The 18,953-nt window shown below is 47.8% G+C and overlaps 7 protein-coding genes across 7 annotated transcripts; 4 read left to right on the forward strand and 3 right to left on the reverse strand.

Annotated features, from left to right (window-relative positions):
- Positions 1-343: 343 nt before the first annotated feature.
- Positions 344-1,403, forward strand: KD926_011076 (transcriptional activator; the record flags this gene model as incomplete). Its single annotated transcript, XM_053096059.1, has 2 exons — positions 344-409; positions 483-1,403. 2 exons carry the CDS (start codon positions 344-346, stop codon positions 1,401-1,403), a joined length of 987 nt encoding a protein of 328 aa, XP_052959884.1.
- Positions 1,404-2,060: 657 nt separating this feature from the next.
- Positions 2,061-3,698, forward strand: KD926_011077 (C2HC5-type zinc finger protein; the record flags this gene model as incomplete). Its single annotated transcript, XM_053096060.1, has 1 exon — positions 2,061-3,698. One exon carries the CDS (start codon positions 2,061-2,063, stop codon positions 3,696-3,698), a length of 1,638 nt encoding a protein of 545 aa, XP_052959885.1.
- A 2,996-nt stretch (positions 3,699-6,694) lies between these two features.
- Positions 6,695-7,492, reverse strand: KD926_011078 (putative cyanamide hydratase; the record flags this gene model as incomplete). Its single annotated transcript, XM_053096061.1, has 2 exons — positions 6,695-7,209; positions 7,273-7,492. The coding sequence occupies 2 exons, from the start codon at positions 7,490-7,492 to the stop codon at positions 6,695-6,697; spliced, it is 735 nt and encodes a 244-aa protein (XP_052959886.1).
- A 902-nt stretch (positions 7,493-8,394) lies between these two features.
- Positions 8,395-9,310, forward strand: KD926_011079 (uncharacterized protein; the record flags this gene model as incomplete). The annotated part of the gene is made up of 5 exons (XM_053096062.1): positions 8,395-8,421; positions 8,486-8,681; positions 8,737-8,847; positions 8,902-8,947; positions 8,998-9,310. The coding sequence occupies 5 exons, from the start codon at positions 8,395-8,397 to the stop codon at positions 9,308-9,310; spliced, it is 693 nt and encodes a 230-aa protein (XP_052959887.1).
- A 288-nt stretch (positions 9,311-9,598) lies between these two features.
- Positions 9,599-11,234, reverse strand: KD926_011080 (Zn(II)2Cys6 transcription factor; the record flags this gene model as incomplete). The annotated part of the gene is made up of 3 exons (XM_053096063.1): positions 9,599-10,310; positions 10,363-10,846; positions 10,901-11,234. The coding sequence occupies 3 exons, from the start codon at positions 11,232-11,234 to the stop codon at positions 9,599-9,601; spliced, it is 1,530 nt and encodes a 509-aa protein (XP_052959888.1).
- A 2,622-nt stretch (positions 11,235-13,856) lies between these two features.
- KD926_011081 (LysM peptidoglycan-binding domain-containing protein) lies at positions 13,857-15,793 on the reverse strand (the record flags this gene model as incomplete). The annotated part of the gene is made up of 7 exons (XM_053096064.1): positions 13,857-14,167; positions 14,221-14,376; positions 14,432-14,569; positions 14,612-14,671; positions 14,831-14,876; positions 14,930-15,051; positions 15,709-15,793. The coding sequence occupies 7 exons, from the start codon at positions 15,791-15,793 to the stop codon at positions 13,857-13,859; spliced, it is 918 nt and encodes a 305-aa protein (XP_052959889.1).
- A 1,914-nt stretch (positions 15,794-17,707) lies between these two features.
- Positions 17,708-18,816, forward strand: KD926_011082 (Zn(II)2Cys6 transcription factor; the record flags this gene model as incomplete). The annotated part of the gene is made up of 3 exons (XM_053096065.1): positions 17,708-18,190; positions 18,250-18,432; positions 18,493-18,816. The coding sequence occupies 3 exons, from the start codon at positions 17,708-17,710 to the stop codon at positions 18,814-18,816; spliced, it is 990 nt and encodes a 329-aa protein (XP_052959890.1).
- Positions 18,817-18,953: the final 137 nt, after the last annotated feature.

Genomic DNA, 18,953 nt, shown 5'->3' on the forward strand with positions numbered 1-18,953 from the left:
GTTGACTGCAGGGATATTCACTTTGGTATTGCGCGGGCTTGTTATTTTGGCCATTGTCTTGGGTAGTGGGTCTATAAACTGTGAATAAGGTTAGTCTTCTGGCGCTGCGCATCATGACGGCATTCGGGGGGCTGGGACTGTGAACCTCGGTGATTGTTGCGATCCTTATTGCTCTTATTGTTTTTGGGGCAATAGGTATCTGTCGCACCCAGGGCCCCTCACTCTGACAACTTGCCTGTCGGTCTTCTTTCCTTCTCCTTCTCGTCACCTTCGGACACTCTGTTTGGTGTTAGCTAGCTCCTAACATTTACACACACAGAATACACTTGCATACACCGACAAAATGGGCGAATCAAATGGATCGGGAGAGCAGAGTAGCTCACATGCTTCGGGCACCATCGCAAAATTGGTATGTCTAGCATCCGTGACGGATCGCATATCGGTTTTCTCATTGCTTGGGGCTCCATCACTGACGTACTCAGACTTCTGACATTCTGAACGACACCTTCTACAACATCGTCTACGATATTGTTGCCAAGGTACATCGCGATGAGAAAGTCGCCCGCATGCGCTCCGCCGTCGTCGTGGCGAGACAGAAAGCCGAAGATGAAGCGGCCAGGCGCCGCGAAGAATCCGGCAACAAGTCCGCCAACCCGCTGAACTCGGGCGATCCTGATTCTGAAGAGTTCAAGGATCTTCGAGTGGAAACCGAGGCGGCCATCTTCGAAGAGAGCAAGGTCTATCTCAAGGGAAACCCGCTTCAGACCGTCAAAGACATCATCTGCCCCGATTGCCGGCTACAGCGTCTCCTATATCCAACCACCGGGGTCGGAGCGCGGGCACCGCCCGATCCATATCGCGAATACTGCACTGAGACGCCGATGATCAACAAGCCGGGACACGACATACATGGCAATCCGTTCGCGACCGACAAGCTCAATCCCAAGAAGAAGAAACAGACTACTTCATCTAATACTCCGGCCTCGAGTCCTCCCACGACGCCCGATGGCTCCTTCAAGCACGCGGCCCCGGAGAAGATTTCATTCCCGACGGTCAAGTGCCCGCAATGTCCGAGATACTTCGTCGTGACGCGTGTAGCGCAGCACATGGATCGATGCATGGGCCTATCTGGTCGGCAAACCAGTCGGAACAAAACGCCCATGGAGAACGGCACCAGCACGCCCACATCCGCTCCACCGAAGCGTCCGTTAGAGGATGATGCGCCGTCGCCAGCTCTCACGAAGAAGAAAAAATTAGGGGCTCCGAAGAAACTCTCGGGCAAAAAGCCACCTCCTGCTCCTAGCAGTAAACTAAAGAACGGCCTCACGCCTGACATGGCGGCCGCCGCAGATGCAGCAGCTTCAGGCGACGCTGACATCAAAAGCGAGGCGAACGGAGATTGACAATTCTCGCTCGTTCTTTTTTATCATGTCTTCCTCATTTCTCTTTCAAGAGTCTACACATTACTTTCGCAGAAACACAGACACTTTCTGTATCGGGGACGAGATCTGGACATAGTCTCCTTGTTTTCTTTTCTTTTTAATTTGTTTTAACGATATAGACGTAAATACTCGGCATCAAAGGCGTCACCGGGGACTTTGCTCTAGTACACAATCATGTCGAAAAATCTGGGACATGTTCGGCGTCGTTTTCTCTCATTTCTTATGTCCTTTTTTTCCTTTGTCAGTTCTTATCATGAACTTGATCGATGTGGTTTTGTTTTTGATCTTCGGTTGAAGAATAGATGATGATGCAGAAATCGTGCAAGATGCACTGTATGTACAATAGTTTGGGGAGTACCAGCACCAGCATTAAGAACATTTGCGGTTAATTCCATGGACCGTTTAGCGAGATTCTCCCCTTGCAGGCTCTGCTAAGGTAGTCAACATGATGCGCCTTGACTCATAATGACTGATGAGGTCATGGTGGCCTGAAGAATACGGCCACCACGCTCTCCACAATTCCGATAAGACAAACGCCAACCACTTCCGCATCTCAGCTTCGTCTCCGATTCACCTCCCCTTCAATCTCTTTATCCTTCTACTTAAACAATACACCCCATGGCCGATTCCTCGCTTTTAACATGGGGAGTTCCCCGTCTCTCCCAAATCCTTCCCCTAGACGACGATTCCCTCAAGCAGATCCTCTCCTACGCCGCCAGCCTCTCCAAAGATGAAGGTGCGGAGCATCTCAAAAACCTCCTCGGCGACTCCCCCGCCGCATTCGAATTCATTTCGTCCTTCAGTGCCCGCCGTGAACCACCCGCTTCTTCTACCCAACGCGCACGAATTACAGATTCCGAACCCTCGTCACGAAACGCCAGTCCAGCAGGTTACGGCAAACCCGCGAAGAAAGGCAAAAAGTCCAAACCACCGCTTCACAGCGCCGGTCCTGTCCGACAAGTTGAGAACTTTGGAAATGTCGCGGGCGGGTATCGCAAGGCCGACCAGGACGAGGATTATATGGCCGCGTTTTCGGGAGGTCGCACACAAGGGAAAGAGACTAAGCCAGGTACCGCCGCGGGGGTAAATACGGGTTCGGAGTCGCGGCCCAGCGCACAGTTCCTGGCACCGTCGTCGCGTGAGGAATCCTCTGCTTCCTCATCGCGGGCGCCCTCTCCGGGACCGAGACCGGGTGCTTCGAACAGCAGCAGCAGTAAACCCCCGCCGTCGGCCTCGGGACCCATGATCTCGGATTACCTACCGAATGTGAAATCGAAGGCCGCAAAGCCGTCGTCGTCGCGACAGGGCGGAGGCGGAGGAGGGGGATCGTCGAAGGGTGCTCTCACGACGAACAATATCTCAGATTTAACAGCAGCGATCGCCGCCTTGGAAGTATCTACGAATCCGACGCTTGGCGGAGAAAGTCAGAAATGCAATTGCTACGCGTCGTTACATCCGCTGTTCGATCCGGCTCCGAACTGTCTGAATTGCGGGAAGATCATCTGTTCGCTGGAAGGTCTCCAGCCCTGCTCGTTCTGCGGGACACCGTTGCTCTCGAGCGAGGAGATCCAGGGCATGATCAGGGAACTGCGAGCCGAACGAGGACAGGAGAAGATGCGCGCTCATAACGAGAGCGTTCATCGCGAAGGCGGACCGGGACAGGGATCTAGCAGCGGAGGAGGGCCGAACAAGCTAGATGCCGCCAAGGCGCATCGAGACCGACTGCTTCAGTTCCAGGCGCAGAACGCCAAACGAACCAAGGTCGTTGACGAGGCGGCAGATTTCGAGACACCGAATGTTGCGTCCACGTTGTGGATGAGTCCCGCGCAGCGAGCACTCGCGTTGAAGAAACAGCAACGCGTGCTGCGCGAGATGGAAGAGCGGGCCCGCCCGGAGTGGGAGAAGAAGCAGACCGTCATGAGCTTGGATATCAAGGGTGGTCGACTCACGAGGGTGTACCAGTCGGCTGGACCGGCTGAGTCAAGCCCGTCTGCAGAGGAGCAGGAGGAGCAGACCCTGGCGGAAGAGGCTCTCAGTCATGATACGGGGCGAACGGGCAGCGGCGAAGCTTTCAGTCGGAATCCTCTACTTGCGGCCGGTGGACTGGTGCGGCCGGTCTGGAAGGCAGCAGATGGGAAACAGCCGGAGAGCACAGCACGCAAGGACCGAAAGCAAACGTGGCGACGGGTTCAGGATGACAATTATGACAATGAGCAGTGGATCTTAGACGGTGGTGCACATGGATATACGCGATGATAGAGAAGTCTTAATAGCTACTGTAATAGCTACTGTACATTTCTACAATGTCGGCGGAGGGAAACCAACATAGACTTAGACAGGACAGATTCGTGAAAAGTTCAACTAAACTCTGAAGTTCGGTCGTATATCTGCACATAAGACAGCTCAATGAACAAGGATCTCGGGCGAATTTGTACGAAGAAGCTACTCCTTTTATCTACGAGAAGGGCATTTGTACTTAGTATGATCCATCTGACACTTGGTAGTAGATATCTTTGTCCACGCACTCGGATGAGTTTTTGAATTTCCAATCTATAATCCATGCAAATGATGTGATCTCTACTTCCTATTACATAGAAATTGTTAGATACTTCGCCACAAATTAGTAGTCTTTTGTATCTAAGGAGGTTATTCGCCATATTGTTACTAGTAATGTGTATAATGCCCAGTTGAGATGCAGAAGTGTGGGTACGGCAGTCCATAGCGGCCACTTCGCAACAAAAATAAAGTAGTACGATTACACCGCCTATTGAACCGCCTACTATAAGGAGTATAGTAGGTATCATCTAACCCGCTATATCCACAAGCTTACCCGCTGCTCGACCTACTTAAATCATAACCGACCCCTGCGCCGTAAGCATCCGGGTGTCGCGGATCCGCGACACCCGGATGCTTACGGCGCAGGGGTCGGTTACGTAGCAGCGGCCCTAAGGCACCCGATGACACTACACCTTACGTACTAAATAAACAGACATTTATTATCGAGCCATAACTTTAGACTATGAAATTTCGCTAGCGGGTAAACTTAATCCAAGTTGAAATAGTAATATATATGACAGATTGAATAGTAAAATCCCTACGGGACTTTATGTTAGTTTTCGCCTCAAGGGCGCCACTTGTTTACTGCGACTAAGGAGGAGAAGGGGGGTGTTAGCGCGTAAGCCTGATCCAAGGTTGTATATAATGTATAGGCGGTATATAGCGGGTTAGATAGTAGAATCCCAGCAAAACTCCGTGTTAATTTTCTATACCTCACGCGCTCGTACAGTAGAATTCAATTTTCAGTTCACGCAAATAATCGAATTTTGAAATAACTACTCTCATTGTAAAATATTGCATAAAATTACACTTATATTCAATCAAATCGCTCAAATTAAGCAAGTTTATCAAGTGTAGTATAAGTTACTTACATAGTAATGAAAACTGCATTCTGTCGGCAGAATTTATGAAAAATAATTTTCTTTTTGTTGTGGAGTGGCCGCTATGGACTGCCGTAGTGTGGGTCCCTCGGCCTCCTCGACTAATGAAAAACGAAAGAAATAAAAAAATAATTTCCATAATAATAAAAAGAACAACAACACTCCCGCCGTCGGCCCCCATAACTTCCGAGTTCGTCAGCCTTGCCCCGTATACTGTAGGTGGTCCTGTTTATAAAGTAGGGTGGCTTGAAGGTACTGTCATGTCACATATCACAGTTTAGGAGCAGAACCCTGGAATATATGATCAAAAGCTCATTGCATCTACACTAGGGACATGGCATTATCGACCGAGGCCATAATTGCGGTAGTTACTCTATTTGTTACCGGGCCTTCTGCGGTTCTCATGTTCTGGAAGTATACTCGACGGCAACGACAGTCTCCACGTACTGAAGGTAGGAGAATCTCCTTTCCTAACCTTGTTAACAATCTACATAGACAAGCATTTATTAACCCCACTTCCCTTTCTTCGTTCTAGAAGCATTGCAGACTTTGAGACCTCCGAGGCTCCCTCGGCCTAGAAATGACCGTGAATATCCTGGTTTGCTGATCGAGGTTGGGTTGGCGGACCATCCATTTGGTATGTATGGAGTCGTTGTTAATGTCCACCTCCTCTTCTATTTACCTCCAAGCGGGCTTTTCTTCAAGTGAAAAGTCCAACGTTCTTTCTATCTAAATTCTGTCATGTTTATCTTTTCTCTCTTCTGTTAGCCAATTTAATGTTAATGTTTCTTGTTTTTCCTACTGGATCTATTCCAAATACTTTGGATCCCCGACGCACTATTTATCATTTTCACTAAGCCCTTGCCTGAATCCAGAACCGGGCACTCAAATCCTCCTCAACAGAACAACCATATCGGAAACTCTGATACTATACCCCGTGCGTCGTTACTGATTTGAAAGCACGGGCATATTATTGCCATTGCTTCATCGCTTTATCTATCGACATTAGACATTTGTGCAGCGGACTAGCGGAGTTAACAATCGAAGGGCATTCTGTGTGGGCTTGGAATCCGCTTTGGAGATCATCGGAGAATCGGAGTATACGATTGGATTGTTGTTTGTACCAAATTCAGACGAAGCTGTCGGAGGGCAAACAGCAGCCGGAGTGGGTATACTGAGCGGGTCCGAGTGTATGTATCTGGGGGAGTTCGAGACGTGGACAATTAGACTTGCAAATTTTTGAATCTTGACTCAAGGGCTACTTCAGAGCTTTGATTAGTTGGTTTCTAGGTTATATAGAATTTGGGCATTGGAAAAGTTTTATTTACTGCTTCATTTAGCCCTGTCGCGGCCTCTTGGTCGTTGCCATTTCTAATAATGGTTAGCCCGGGAATACATGTGTATTCCCGGGCTAACCATTATTAGAAATGGGTGCTAAAAATATATGAAGAGCCCTAACAAGGAGCTGATGTTCGAGTATAATGCAATGATTATTTTCATTAATATGTTACTTGTTCTCTTTGAATTAATTCATTGCTTCGATTAAGTGTTTATTCAGCAATTATGGTAAACCTCTGGTCCCTTCATGCATATTTCATCTTAGTGCCATTCCATTTTGATCCTGGAGTTTATAAACAATGCATTTTTTGTTACTTTTCTACGGAGATCTATATAAAGACAAACAATAAACAATTCTGCACAATTTAGTTCTATCCATGCCATCTTTTCTCATATATCCCTATCTCTGTTAAACAGGCGCATTCACCGCAACCCAAAGCCTCAGTTAGAGCGCAGCGATCTCCGCACAATGAGAGCCTACTCCCACTTCTTCATCAGAGTGTTGGCCTCAATCTCGTTATCAAAGTTGACCAGGTGGGTCGAGTGGCACCAAGGCTTAATGCTCTCCTCCTTGCGAATAGTAGTAGAGAAGAAAGTGCACCACTTGATGCGAGGGTAAGTCTCGTTGATCTCAGTGCGGGTGGCCTCATGGATCAGCTCCCCGAAATCCCGAACGTGCGGATGGAAGCCGGTGTTGTCGTAGGTGGTGGCCAGCTGGATGAGCTGTCCGATGTAGGTGATGGTTCCGTCGACGCCCATGTCCTCGTGGCGGATGATGGCTTCAGCAGCGGCCTCGGCTTGGTCGGTGGTGGCGCCGAAGTCTTTGAGCACGGTGAGGGCCTTGATGCCGCCGTAGATGTCGAAGGACATGCGGGTGGCGGTCAGGTTCTCCTCAGCAGTGCCGAGGTCGTGGAGCAGGCAGGTCAAGGCCCAGGTCACTGGGTTCAGGGCAGCAAATTTATCGGGGAACTGCTGCTTGGTGATGGCTAGTCCTGGGTGGAGGTTAGATGGGAGCTATGTTGATGTTGTGGGGCATGTGTGATTTGCGAACGTACCGTAGAAGTAGACTCGCATGGAGTGGTTGAAGGTCTCGGCATGGAGGGTCTCCTTCGCATACTTGAGAGTCTTCGCGACAGTGGGATCCTCAAAGGGGAACTTGATGTCGCTGAGCGAGAGAGGGCCCGGCTTGTTGATGAAAGGCTGGCCACCAAAGATGGCGCCCGCGTTGGCGGGCATGGCAGCCCAGCCGTTGGCAGCGATTTCGTGGTTGCACATTTTGAAGTAGAGAGAGTTGGTAAAGTCAGAGAAGTTCTGAGTGGAAATTTTCGGAGTAGAAGTAGAAGGCAGTTAACTTGAGTAGTAGTTAAGATCCTGTTGAAAAAAAGCGAAAGTGATTTAACGAGGCAGGATGAAGCCCTTAAATATCCATCTTGTCAGCGTGACTGAATCAATGCAAGGGATCACATTCCCGTCTGATCCGTGATGATTTACAAGCAGATCCAGGACATTTCTCGGACTTTGCAGCTCTGCTGAAGTTGATGAAGCCGCGGAGTGGAACCAGGCTTGCCCGATTAGGAAGTTATCGCAGGTGGGTCGATGACGGCGTTGAAGAATCTAAGAATGGCTCTGCTCCAGACTCCAGAATCCCTTCCCCCGAGAATCATCCGCTAAGATTCTTACAGACTGTGCACTTCCTGTCAATCCTTGGAACGACCCTCCGAAGACCTGCAATCGATCGATTAATAAGCTTCACTCGCCAGTCTAGGAAGTTATAGCTTGTACTGCCCTATGATCTACTAAGTTTTCTCTCCCGAGTGGGTCTATGATGACGTTCAAAAGGTTTTGCCCCAGACTCCGTTCTCTCAACAGTTCTCCGCTAAAATACAATATCCGCGTAGTGACATATGCCAGTCCTTCTATTATCCATGGAATAAACCTCGGAAGGTCAGCAACAGCTAAATTAATAAGTTTCAGTCGCTGTTATAGGAAGTTATAGCATGTGGCGCTCAAAAATCTAAGTTTTTGCTGTTTTATGTATCACCAATCTAGATAAGAAATCATATAATAATAAGAATCCTTGTCTTGTAACCGTTATGTCGACCATGTTACCTAAGAGGCTTAGTACGACAAAAACACTCATTGACATTCTCTCACAATAACTATAAGTTTCATTCAGAATGGCTAATAGTCACCTCGCCAATCCGGTATGTATCCAGCCGAAATTCTGTCTGATACACCCGCAACAGATGTACTGACCATGTTCTCAAGAGTCCCCTAGGATTCGGTGGCTTTGCAACTACACTCATGACCCTTTCGCTTTCGATGATGGATTTCCGTGGCGTTGCCAACCAGTCTGTGTTCATAGGAAACCTTTGCTTCCTCGCAGGACTAGGTCTCCTCATATCTGCACAATGGGAGATGGTGAAGGGGAACACTTTTGCTTATACCGTTCTCGCCGCATTTGGTAAGTCACACATGTCCATTGCGCATTGATGGTGACAGTCTCTAACGCCTTGTAGGATTTTATTATGGCGGCTACGGCGTAATGCTGATGCCCTCGCTGGGAATTGTAGCCTCCTACGGCGGTAAAACATCCGAATATTATAGTGCTTTCGCATTCTATCAGCTAAGTGAGTTCCCAATGACCACTGCACAGACTACTTTGGCTGACATCATGATTGAAGTTTGGTGTTTTCTGAATTTTTTCTTCTTCCTTGCCTCTTTACCAACGTGAGCACATGCATTCGAAGCGATTAAGAATCATGCTGACAGTTTTTAAGGAACGTTCCGAATATCATCGTTTATGCCGCCTTAGAGGTGTGTTATATCCTAAACTGTTCGGCGAACTTCATGATGGCAGATGGCAGAATGGCCTTAGGTGAGTCTCTCATGACGGCGGCTGGTGCCTTTGGGGCCGTATCGGCGTCGTCTGGATTCTACCTTCTGGCACATGGGTTATGCCAAGAGACATTTCCTTTTGAGATTCCTTTGTGTGAAACGCGAGGGCTGTTTCGACGTGCATCCTCGATTCGTGCATCCTCTGTTAATAAATCTTCTATTCGTGAGAAGAGTGTTGGGGTTGACTCCGTTTGAAGAGATAGCTTGGGTTGCACAAGTGATCAAATACATCTGCGCGAAGAGCATGTCAAATAGAAGGCGATGTTTTCAGCTGCATTTCCATTAATAAATGAGTCAAGGAATTGCCATAGTTGATCTTAATGCATGTATTCTCGACCCACGTATAACAGGATGGTTTCGCACCTAGCTTCTTCGTTATTGAAGCTCCTATTACTACAAGAAACTGGAAAAGCTCAGGTGTTGAGGCACTTCAGAATTTGCAGGCATAAGTTAATAAGATGATCATGGAAGCAATAAAATAGATCAAACAAGCAGCCAGCCTTGCTCTATTACATAGAGTTGAGATTCCTCCGGCGTCAAATTGCCACCAGACTGCTTTTGCCTCCAATGGTCATGCAGAATCTTCGAAGCGTTGATTATATTCAGACAGCAGGTCAAATCCCAAAGCGTCTTTAGAGATTGTACGACCTGTTGCTGATCACTTTCCGTCTCACATTCGAGGCCGGCAATGAAAGTCGGCCACAGTAAGCACTTGAACAAAGCGTCGTCACACTTGAGAGCCTCGATTACGTCAAGTAATCGCAGCACTAGCTTGCCGTTGTCAGACGCTACCGCCCCGGCTGATTTCCCGAAAGCCCGAAGAACTCGGTTTCCATAAAGGAAGGTGGCAGTTCTGTATGATTCCGATAGCAAAGACAGCATATGAACTTTCACTATCGGGGATTTATTTGATTGCACAGAGTTTGATGCCCACTCAACACAGTCAAACTCTCCCGTTAGTTCGAGCATGGTCTGAGTATCTCTTACATGCTCCTGAATGGAGGTGTCGTCATACATTTTCAAAGTCTCGATCACATGTCTTTGGTTGGAGAAATAACGTATGGCCTCCAGAAGGAATCCAGGACATCCAAGAAAGCTTCGAATAATTGACTCTTGATTTCTGCCTTCTTCGGAATTGACACATAACCCAGGCATAGACTCCGAATTTGAGAGCGCGCCTCCAATGGTTGAGACACTACTGTTGTTAGTTGCAAAGCATAATGAATAGAACAGGGGGAAGAGCATACAGCGAAAATTGTCGGGCAACAAATCGCCTCGTTTCCTCCACTGTCTCTCCAGGATCACTGTTGACATGGTGACTGGTACCAGGCTCTAGCATCGATTGAGATATCTTGAAAAGCTCTTCTGCACCATGAAGATGATATTTCCAACCGTCGATGCCAGACTCGAGTATATCGAGGAAAATCAAAAGTAGAATAGTTGCCATTATCGTGTCTTTCTGAGAGGGGGTTGGATGGGACAGTGAGGATAATAAAGACTTGATGGCTTGTCTTTTAAAGTGAAGTGCATCCACATTAGCATTGACAACTTGAGGTGACGAAGCATCATCGGTCTGATCGAACGACCGCCCTGAATTGGCAAAATGTCGTGCGGCAACAGCAATTATACCCATTCTTAAAGTTGAATCATCTACCGCGTATGCGAGTAAATTCCGAAACGGATTACTCGCGCTGTCATATAGGATGAACAACTTGGCGATACGTATGTTATCTTTGTCTGGCATTAGCTACCCACGAAAGAAAATCCACCGCACCAGATACCCACAGTAATCAAGGTAAAACCTCGATGACCAACCGAGGTCATCTGTGCAAGGGTCTTGCAATGCTAAAGGGGGAGCGCTTTTGAGTGCCAAAGACTTTGCGACGGAGGATAGGACTGATTTCTGTTTAGGTGGCATGGTTGGTTTTCCATTGGCGACTTTTTGATCTTCTTCAAGGACACGCCCACGCAGTTTACCCCGGATAGCCACGCCCTTGACCCATCGTAGTGGTCTGGTTTCGAAACATTCTAGCCCAGCTTTCTTGCATTTGGCGCAAGGGTCGCTGGTTCGGTCACATTGGATGGTGCGTTTGCGGCACGTCCAGCATGCTGCACGCATTGTGAAAGAGAGCAAAGCTGACGAAGAGAGAGATGACAATACTCGTCAGTAGACGGTCGTAAGGTTCGGGTTTTGCGATGTTGTGGAGAGTTGGGAGACGTCGCCACGGAAGTCGGCCGGAGATAGGATGGTCCGTGCGCGGTGACTCGACAAATCCACGGGTGGAGTATACAGACACTTGGACTTGACTTACATCTGCTTGAGATAACTTCGATGAGATGAAGACATAATAGGATTATAATGTACGCCACGGAGCCTTTTGTACGAGTGTGCCACCTTCTCACCTGAGTTTAAGCGCTTACTTATCCCTCTTTCCTCAATGGTAGGCATATTCTTTCCTTGGAAGATATTGCACACCTCAATAACCCGAAGAAGAGCTTCTATCACAGTCTCTAATCCTCAGTATTAGGCAAAACCCTGAAACAAGATCTCTCATCCGAGAACTAGTCTCTACCATCATCTTGGACGTTACACAAGCAACGCCCGATTACAAATGTTTACTGACCAGGCCCCGCCAAAGAACATCAACTTCTCCGTCATGTCTTCAATCCAACCAGTTAAACACCCTTTCAACCTAGAAATGAGAGGAGTGCTCCTAGTGAGTGAATAGGCGAGCGAGAATGAGCCTCTGCCTCTCAGCCCTCAAAGAATACGGTGATCCCTACAAAAGTTGTTGCCCAACGCAAAAAAACATCTATACGGATTCCGCCGATTCTGTCCCACGTACACGCAGAATGGTCAAATAGAATTCATTCTTGGACCCGGAGAACCCTAGCGCTCGGCTTTGTTGGGCTGGCCACAGACAAAGTCATATTCTGTGCTAATAATATGTACTGGAGGCAGATATCGGAGAGGACTCTGCCAGGTATGATTTCAAACAGACTTGACTGAACGAGAATCTGAAGTGGCCTAAGAGCAAGTGGCTGCGATCATTGTAATATCAACTGGTGTCAACGAATTGACTGCAAGCTCGATCGCACTGGCTAATGGTATCATGCCAAGTATGGATTTTTTCTTGCGCTTCTCCAAGATTGGTCAGCTACTAGGAAATGACTCTTTCTCGCAGTGGGCTCGATTTTGTTCTGGAGTCCTACCTGAGTATTCTATTTGTCTGGCTCTCAACACTGCCTGCCTTGGTGAAACTGCTATGGCTTTCTTGGTCTACTGCCAGTGGATACCGAGTAGTTGGGAGCACATGCATGATGATCGCGTGTGAGAATAAGCATACACATCCTGGTCTATGGGCTTGATCCGTTCATACCCAATGGAAGCGGCATCTACGTCAGAGAAATTGATATAGGGACCATCAAGTTCTGATATCTAGGTCACACTATCTTACTTTCCCATATAATGGAACACAAGAGGCACAGTCTTGGAAGATTTGTTCTTCTATGACCATTCCCTTTCCTCTTTCTTTATATTTCGTGAACACAAGCTCAATACCAATCAAATGCCTTGGTCCACCGATACCACCATCGCAGTCGTGACACTGCTCGCCACAGGGCCCTCTTCCGTTATCGTCCTGTGGAAGTTCTTTCGCAATCGCAGACAGCCCAGTCATGCAAATTGTATGAAGCTCAAGCTCCCCTGAAGCGGGTCGGGCAGTAGGTGTGAGAGATGAAGTGAACCATTAGAGCCCGATACTGATTGACGTAGATACGTTGGACGAACTCGAGGAATCTGCGAGGATGCCCTCGTCTGACTTGACTGATTATCACTTGTCGAGGGCAGCGAGTGACCCCTCTCACTGCCAACCATCTAGATTGGATCTTGAGGCAGGGTTAGTGGAGTTCTTACTCGGTAAGTTTTGTACACATCTCTGTCATTCTCGCGTGCTTTCATTTTCTTTTGCCATAAAGTGCTACATTTACTTTACTAATAGCATCGAAACTAACAGAGAACAATGTATACATGCATCTGAATAGGAGAACCTTTTCGGAACTCCATATATCATACTTTACGGGTCGGAGCCAGGCTCGTAACTAGCTTATCTAGGGCTAGTGAGTTTATCTTGGGTGGAAGCATGTGATCGTTTGATTCCTTTACGATGTTAGCACTTTTGGCGGCTACTTCATTCCATTTATTTTCTTTTGCCTTTCCTCCACATATCTTCATCTCCTTTGATCCCAACTTACGGCCCTGTGGGAGAGCATGAAACAAGGAAAGGAAAATAGACCATACATACGTGATAAAATGACGAATACGAAGACAACAACGGAGGGTTTTAGTTTTGGGGCTATTAGCTAAGAGTCACTTCGTAGAGTGTTGATCCACAGGTTGCTGCACTAGAAGAGGTAGTGTGGCACATTGCTATAGCTGGATGAGAAGATAATCTCGGAAGAAGTATACCTCCACAATAAACATATCATTATAAGACTAAGCATCATACATTACATTATCTAGTCGACACCCTCCCCCAGAGAATCACCCATCACCAAGATCAACATCATATCTCATCATCTCATCTAACCTTCTACCTCACTGCCCAACGCAAACCTGGTATCCCAACCACAAAGTCGAGCACGAGGTCCCAATCTGTGGGTTCCAAGTTCCAAACTGCGTCGCCGTAATACCATACTTCTGCTGAATAGCCCAGCAGGTATCGCCATTGACCACCTCATGTCACTTCTTGCAGGTAGCAGTGTTCGTGCCCGGCATCGGCTGCAGGGCATTCGTAGCCACGCAGTAGTAATATCCTACCTGCAGGCTTGCGCAGATACCACCGACGGCCGGGTTCCACCAAATTAACTGGGCCAAGGACAAGTAGGTGTACTTGTTTGTGACGATTGTGTAGTAGCTGTCGCCGGAGACAGCCTTGTAGAAGGTGTTGCAGTCGGTGGTGATGCCGCTTTGGGTTGGGGAGGGGCCTGTGCCGGCTGTTGTTGCTGATTTGGTGGTTGTTGTGGTCGTCTTTTTGGTGGTTGTGGTGGAGCCTGAGTAGGTTAGTTGGGTTCATATAGAGATGAGATGTTAAGAAGGTGCTTACTAGAGACACCAACGCAGACATAGTAATCTGCGATGAGAGTACGGCAGTCTGATCCAACAGCTGGGTTCCAGCTGTAGAAATCGGCTAGGGAGATGCCATTAGCCGAAGCAATGGCAGCGCAGCCATCGCCTGACTTGACGAAGTAGTGCTTGTTACCTGTTATGGTGTTAGAATGATGAAGATGAAGAAGGATACATCGAGTAGAACATACAGTTCTTTGCAATACCGCTCTGCTGGGGAGTGTTGGCGGCAGCAGTGGTCGTCGTCGTAGGGGCAGTGGTCTTAGTAGAAGACCCAGTTACTTCAACACAGACATAGTAGTCTGCGATCAAGGTCCGGCAGTCTGATCCTACAGCCGGATTTCAGCTGTAAAAGTCGGCTAGGGAGATACCTTTGGCGGTAGCAATGGCCGCGCAGCCATCGCCGGACTTCACAAAGTAGAACTTGTTGCCTAGGGCTATGTTAGTTCTTGAAAGATGTACACTTGAATGGATAATATATAGTTCTTTCCAATGCCACTCTGCTGGGGATTGTTGGCTGTTGTATGTAGTAGTCTTAGTAGTAGTAATGGTGGTGGTGGTCTTGACTGCAGGGGCTTCAACTCAGTAACTCCGTCCGGGGGTTAAAGTGCAAGATGTGGTTGAAAGAGAAGGGTTCTACCTCATATTGTTAGCTAAAACCGTCAAGATATACAGGGGTGCATACTTACCCAGGACACCAGGTCAGCAATTGTGAGGCCAAAGTAGTCCGTCAAAGACGCGCAAGTGTCATAGTCTGTCGCCGTGTTGGCCCAGTAGGAACATCCACTGGCCACATTCGGATCAGTGGTTCCTATCGCAGTGTCACCGTTGAGTCAGCGCTTTCCAATGGGGGAGGCATTGGCAGCCCCAAGAAGGACAGCTAGGGTGAAGATACGATGAAGTATGACGAAATAGGTCTGGATGCACAAGGAATGTCTGGCTTATCTTACCACAAGGAGAGTAGGGCCTAATTTATACATTCAGACTACAGAAAGGACCGGATATGTAAAACATTGTTAAGAACGATATCCCAAATGGGCCAAGAAAGAAGCCTTTGGAATGATACATCGATACACGATCATTACTAGCGCATTCAAGGCATTCAGGCATCGGCTAAAAGAACCAGACGCTACCAGCTTTAGAATGATGTTAGTGCAAGGCTAATCCCCGGATAAAGGCGAAGGACGTTAACCCCAGACCCTGGTCTAGGGCTTTGGGAACGGAAAACAGATTGCCTGGGGTTGGATTGCGGAGATGATGCCTGAATAGTCCAAAGATCTTTCTTAGTGAATCACAGTGTACGACGGCTTGCTGACACTACATGAACCCCCCTCTGTCCCTCGAACTATCGATAATTCCTGGCTATTTCTTTTATAGTGCTTACTCTAGACCCTGATCAACACCCATTGTTCTTTCCTCTTGACCGACACACAGACCAACTCGCCGTCTGCTCATTTCAAAACTTCACTAGATCCTCGCGTATCTTCCTGGTAGTCAAGCCAGTCTAACTTGTTTACTAGGAAGTTAATATACATCTTCACTAGAGCCAACATGTCAACTGCAGGCAATGGCGACGGCAACAAGAGGTGATATATACAGCTTTAGATAGAGCGGGAATAGCAAGGCCTTCTGTACAAGAAACCTACCCGGAAAGCAGGCTCTTTAAGGAGCCTAAAGCTACTAAAGCCCTACTGGACTTTATAGCTAGTACAGACGTGGCTCTTTCTGGAGAACAACACCAGAAGGGCCAACAACCCGGTAATCGCGAATGAGTCACTTCAATCGTCACGATCAGTGCAGCAGGATACGTTCTACCGCCGCAGATCATCTTCGCCGGTAAGCCTCATCAAGAGAAGTGGTTTGAAGCTATTCCCAATGACTGGCGGGTCAGCGTGAGCGAGAACGGTTGGACTACTGATAAACTCGGTTTTGAATGGCATCAATTTTTTTGACGAATATACGGCTTCCAAAACGATCGGTCAATATCGCCTTTTAATACTCGATGGCCACGGATCCCATTCAACGATTGAATTCGATCAATTTCGCAAAGAAAAAATCATCATTCCTCTCTACATGCCTCCGCATTCATCTCATAAACTTCAACCTCTTGATGTAGTGTGTTTTGCACCTCTAAAGAAGCTCTACGGCCAGAGGATCAATGCGGCGATACAGGGAGGCATTCAATCGATCGATAAGAAGGCTTTTATATCGCATTATAAAATCGTCCACCCACGGGCCTTCTCTACAGCGAATATAAAGAAATCTTTCGCTTCAACAGGCCTTTTTCCGTACAATCCACAAAGGGCCATTTCAAACCTCAAATTGCGCGTTTCAAAACCTACACCACCTTCGACTTCATCTACAAATCAAGAAAAACGCTTATGAACCTCTACCACTTGAATCACCAACGCGAAGAGATTCAAGCTCTGCAATAATCGGGTTCATCGTCGCTTCTAGCGGAACAAACGTATGAAAAGGTGTATAAAGCGGCCGAGATCGCTCTGCAGAATACTACGCTTCTTCAGCAAGAAATTCAACAACTCCGCGCGGCCGATCAGTATAGAAAAGCGAATAAAAAGGCCTCACGCCGATATCTTCAAGAAGGAGGCACTTTGTGCGGTCAAATGGGACGTCAAATCGCTAATGAAAAGGCCGCTGAAGAGGCAAGAAATCGGGCTGCAGCGGCTGCCCAGGGGCCCTCGACGCGCCGGCCACCTCGCTGCAGTAATTGCAATCAGGAAGGCCACAATCGCTTAAAATGTCCAAGTTCTAGCCTTGCCTAATGAGGAAATAGAGTCTGTTTTAATTTTACTGCATTTTTCACATTTTTGAGCGTTGAAATCGCTTCATTTTTGATCAAGTTATTGAAATCGAGCGTTTTGGTGGTGGTGTTGGGCGGATCCGCGCCGGTCCGTTGTCACGCCGCTTCGTTGTCCGGTTACTTTATTAATAATGTGGTGGGGAGAAATGTATGTCAGCGAGTGGGCTTTCCGGTCGGTGGGCTCTGCGAACCATTGGGGCGTTTTATGATAATGCACAATGCCTTATGTATAAGAATTGGCCACAGCACAAACCTGACGTTAGCAAGAGTCCCACATTAACTAGCTGGGATCTTACCCGCTTTGTACAGGTAACTAACATAACTTAATGCGGAGCCGCGACCGAACATCCCACAATTCCTACTACTGAGATTAAGCATTTCTCCTACATGTGAGACTCTCCAGCCTTTCACCTAATTACACCCTGAGCATTTCAGGAGCCAATAAGATGTTTTTAAAACCATTCCCATGTCGCTTCCCGCAGTGCAACGCGAGCTATCAGCGAAAGGAGCACCGTCGTCGCCACGAGGCGCACCATTCCCGAGGCCAAGTATTTAAGTGCACTACTTGTGACCAGAGATTTGGCCGGAGGTAAGCGTGGTTTAAGTTGTCCCAAATTATTGCTAAGTGCAATAAAAATTAATACCGATGTCTAGTGACACGCTGCGGCGACATATGCGGGCGATGCACGGCGTGGAGGAACCCGCCCGTATAAAATTTGCATGTACAGGCTGCCGGAATCAGAAGGCTCGATGCCAGGGTGAGTCACCGTGTACTAACTGTGTTCGTCGCGGACTGCAATGCTCTTTGACGCAAGAGGAGCAAGGTGATGGGAAGCAGATTGGCCATATCAGTGGCTCAACAGACGCACTATCAGTGGCGTATCAGAGTCCTACCCGCTCAAACGCGAATCGCTCCGAAAACGAAAGACATTATATCAAGCTTTATTTCCAGCTGTTCCACCCATATTGGCGCTTCATTCACCAGGGCTCGTTCAAAGAATCAGATGAGACACCCTTGCTTGTCCAGTCAATGGTTGTTATCGGCTTGTGGCTGAGTAATGAGGACAATGCGCAGTCACGAGCTATTGCGCTGCATAATGTCCTGAGTTCGGCTATATATCAGCAAATGGTCTGCTCCCGAATGTTCTGCCATAGATCTCTATATCGTACTAACAACGAACGTTGTAGGGGCTATGGGATGCTTCTGAGTCCGAGGGCGCATGCAGTTCCTGTTCCTGGCCTATCCCGACATATCAGGCTATCTTGCTCCATATCATCTTTGCTATACTATATAAAGATCGTGGCGCGCTGGGCCTTGACCTAAGGCCTTCCTTATCGGCCGCTGGTGCCGAACTGCTTCGCAGGCTAGTCGTGAGTTGCAAAAAGCTAGGGATGCTATATTATCCAAATATGCTCGCGCGATACTGCCAGAATGATCTTCCTTCTTACGTCTGGGTAAGCATTGAGGAAGTGAAACGATTTAACATCGCTCTATATAAAGTTTGCACAGCATACAGCGGAAAGGAGTGTGGCACAGGTGTCCTGGATACAATCGCGGTGTCGAGCAGGGAGCTTCGGGCACAGGATTTACAATTTCCCTTACCAAGGAACACTCCGTTGTGGAACGCCATAAGCAAAGCGGAATGGGTATCTGCTGCGACAGAGGATGTATACCGCCACACCTTGAATGATACTTTGGAGCACGAATGGATTTCTAAGTCAGCACATATCTTGGAGGCGCTAGATACAACTTGATGTTTCTTCGGATGGTTGGGTTGCTATTTAGGCCTTAGTCGACCCGGGAATCTATTGAGCTATAATTAGGTATAATCTTGAGCCTTTCTACACTATTTCTGTCCGAGCTGTCATTTTTTAATGTGGTTGCAGATGAC

The sequence above is a fragment of the Aspergillus affinis genome (assembly GCF_023601865.1).
Source record: "Aspergillus affinis strain CMG 70 chromosome Unknown NODE_8_length_531634_cov_87_933514, whole genome shotgun sequence".
In the NCBI taxonomy this organism is placed as follows: Eukaryota; Fungi; Ascomycota; class Eurotiomycetes; order Eurotiales; family Aspergillaceae; genus Aspergillus; species Aspergillus affinis.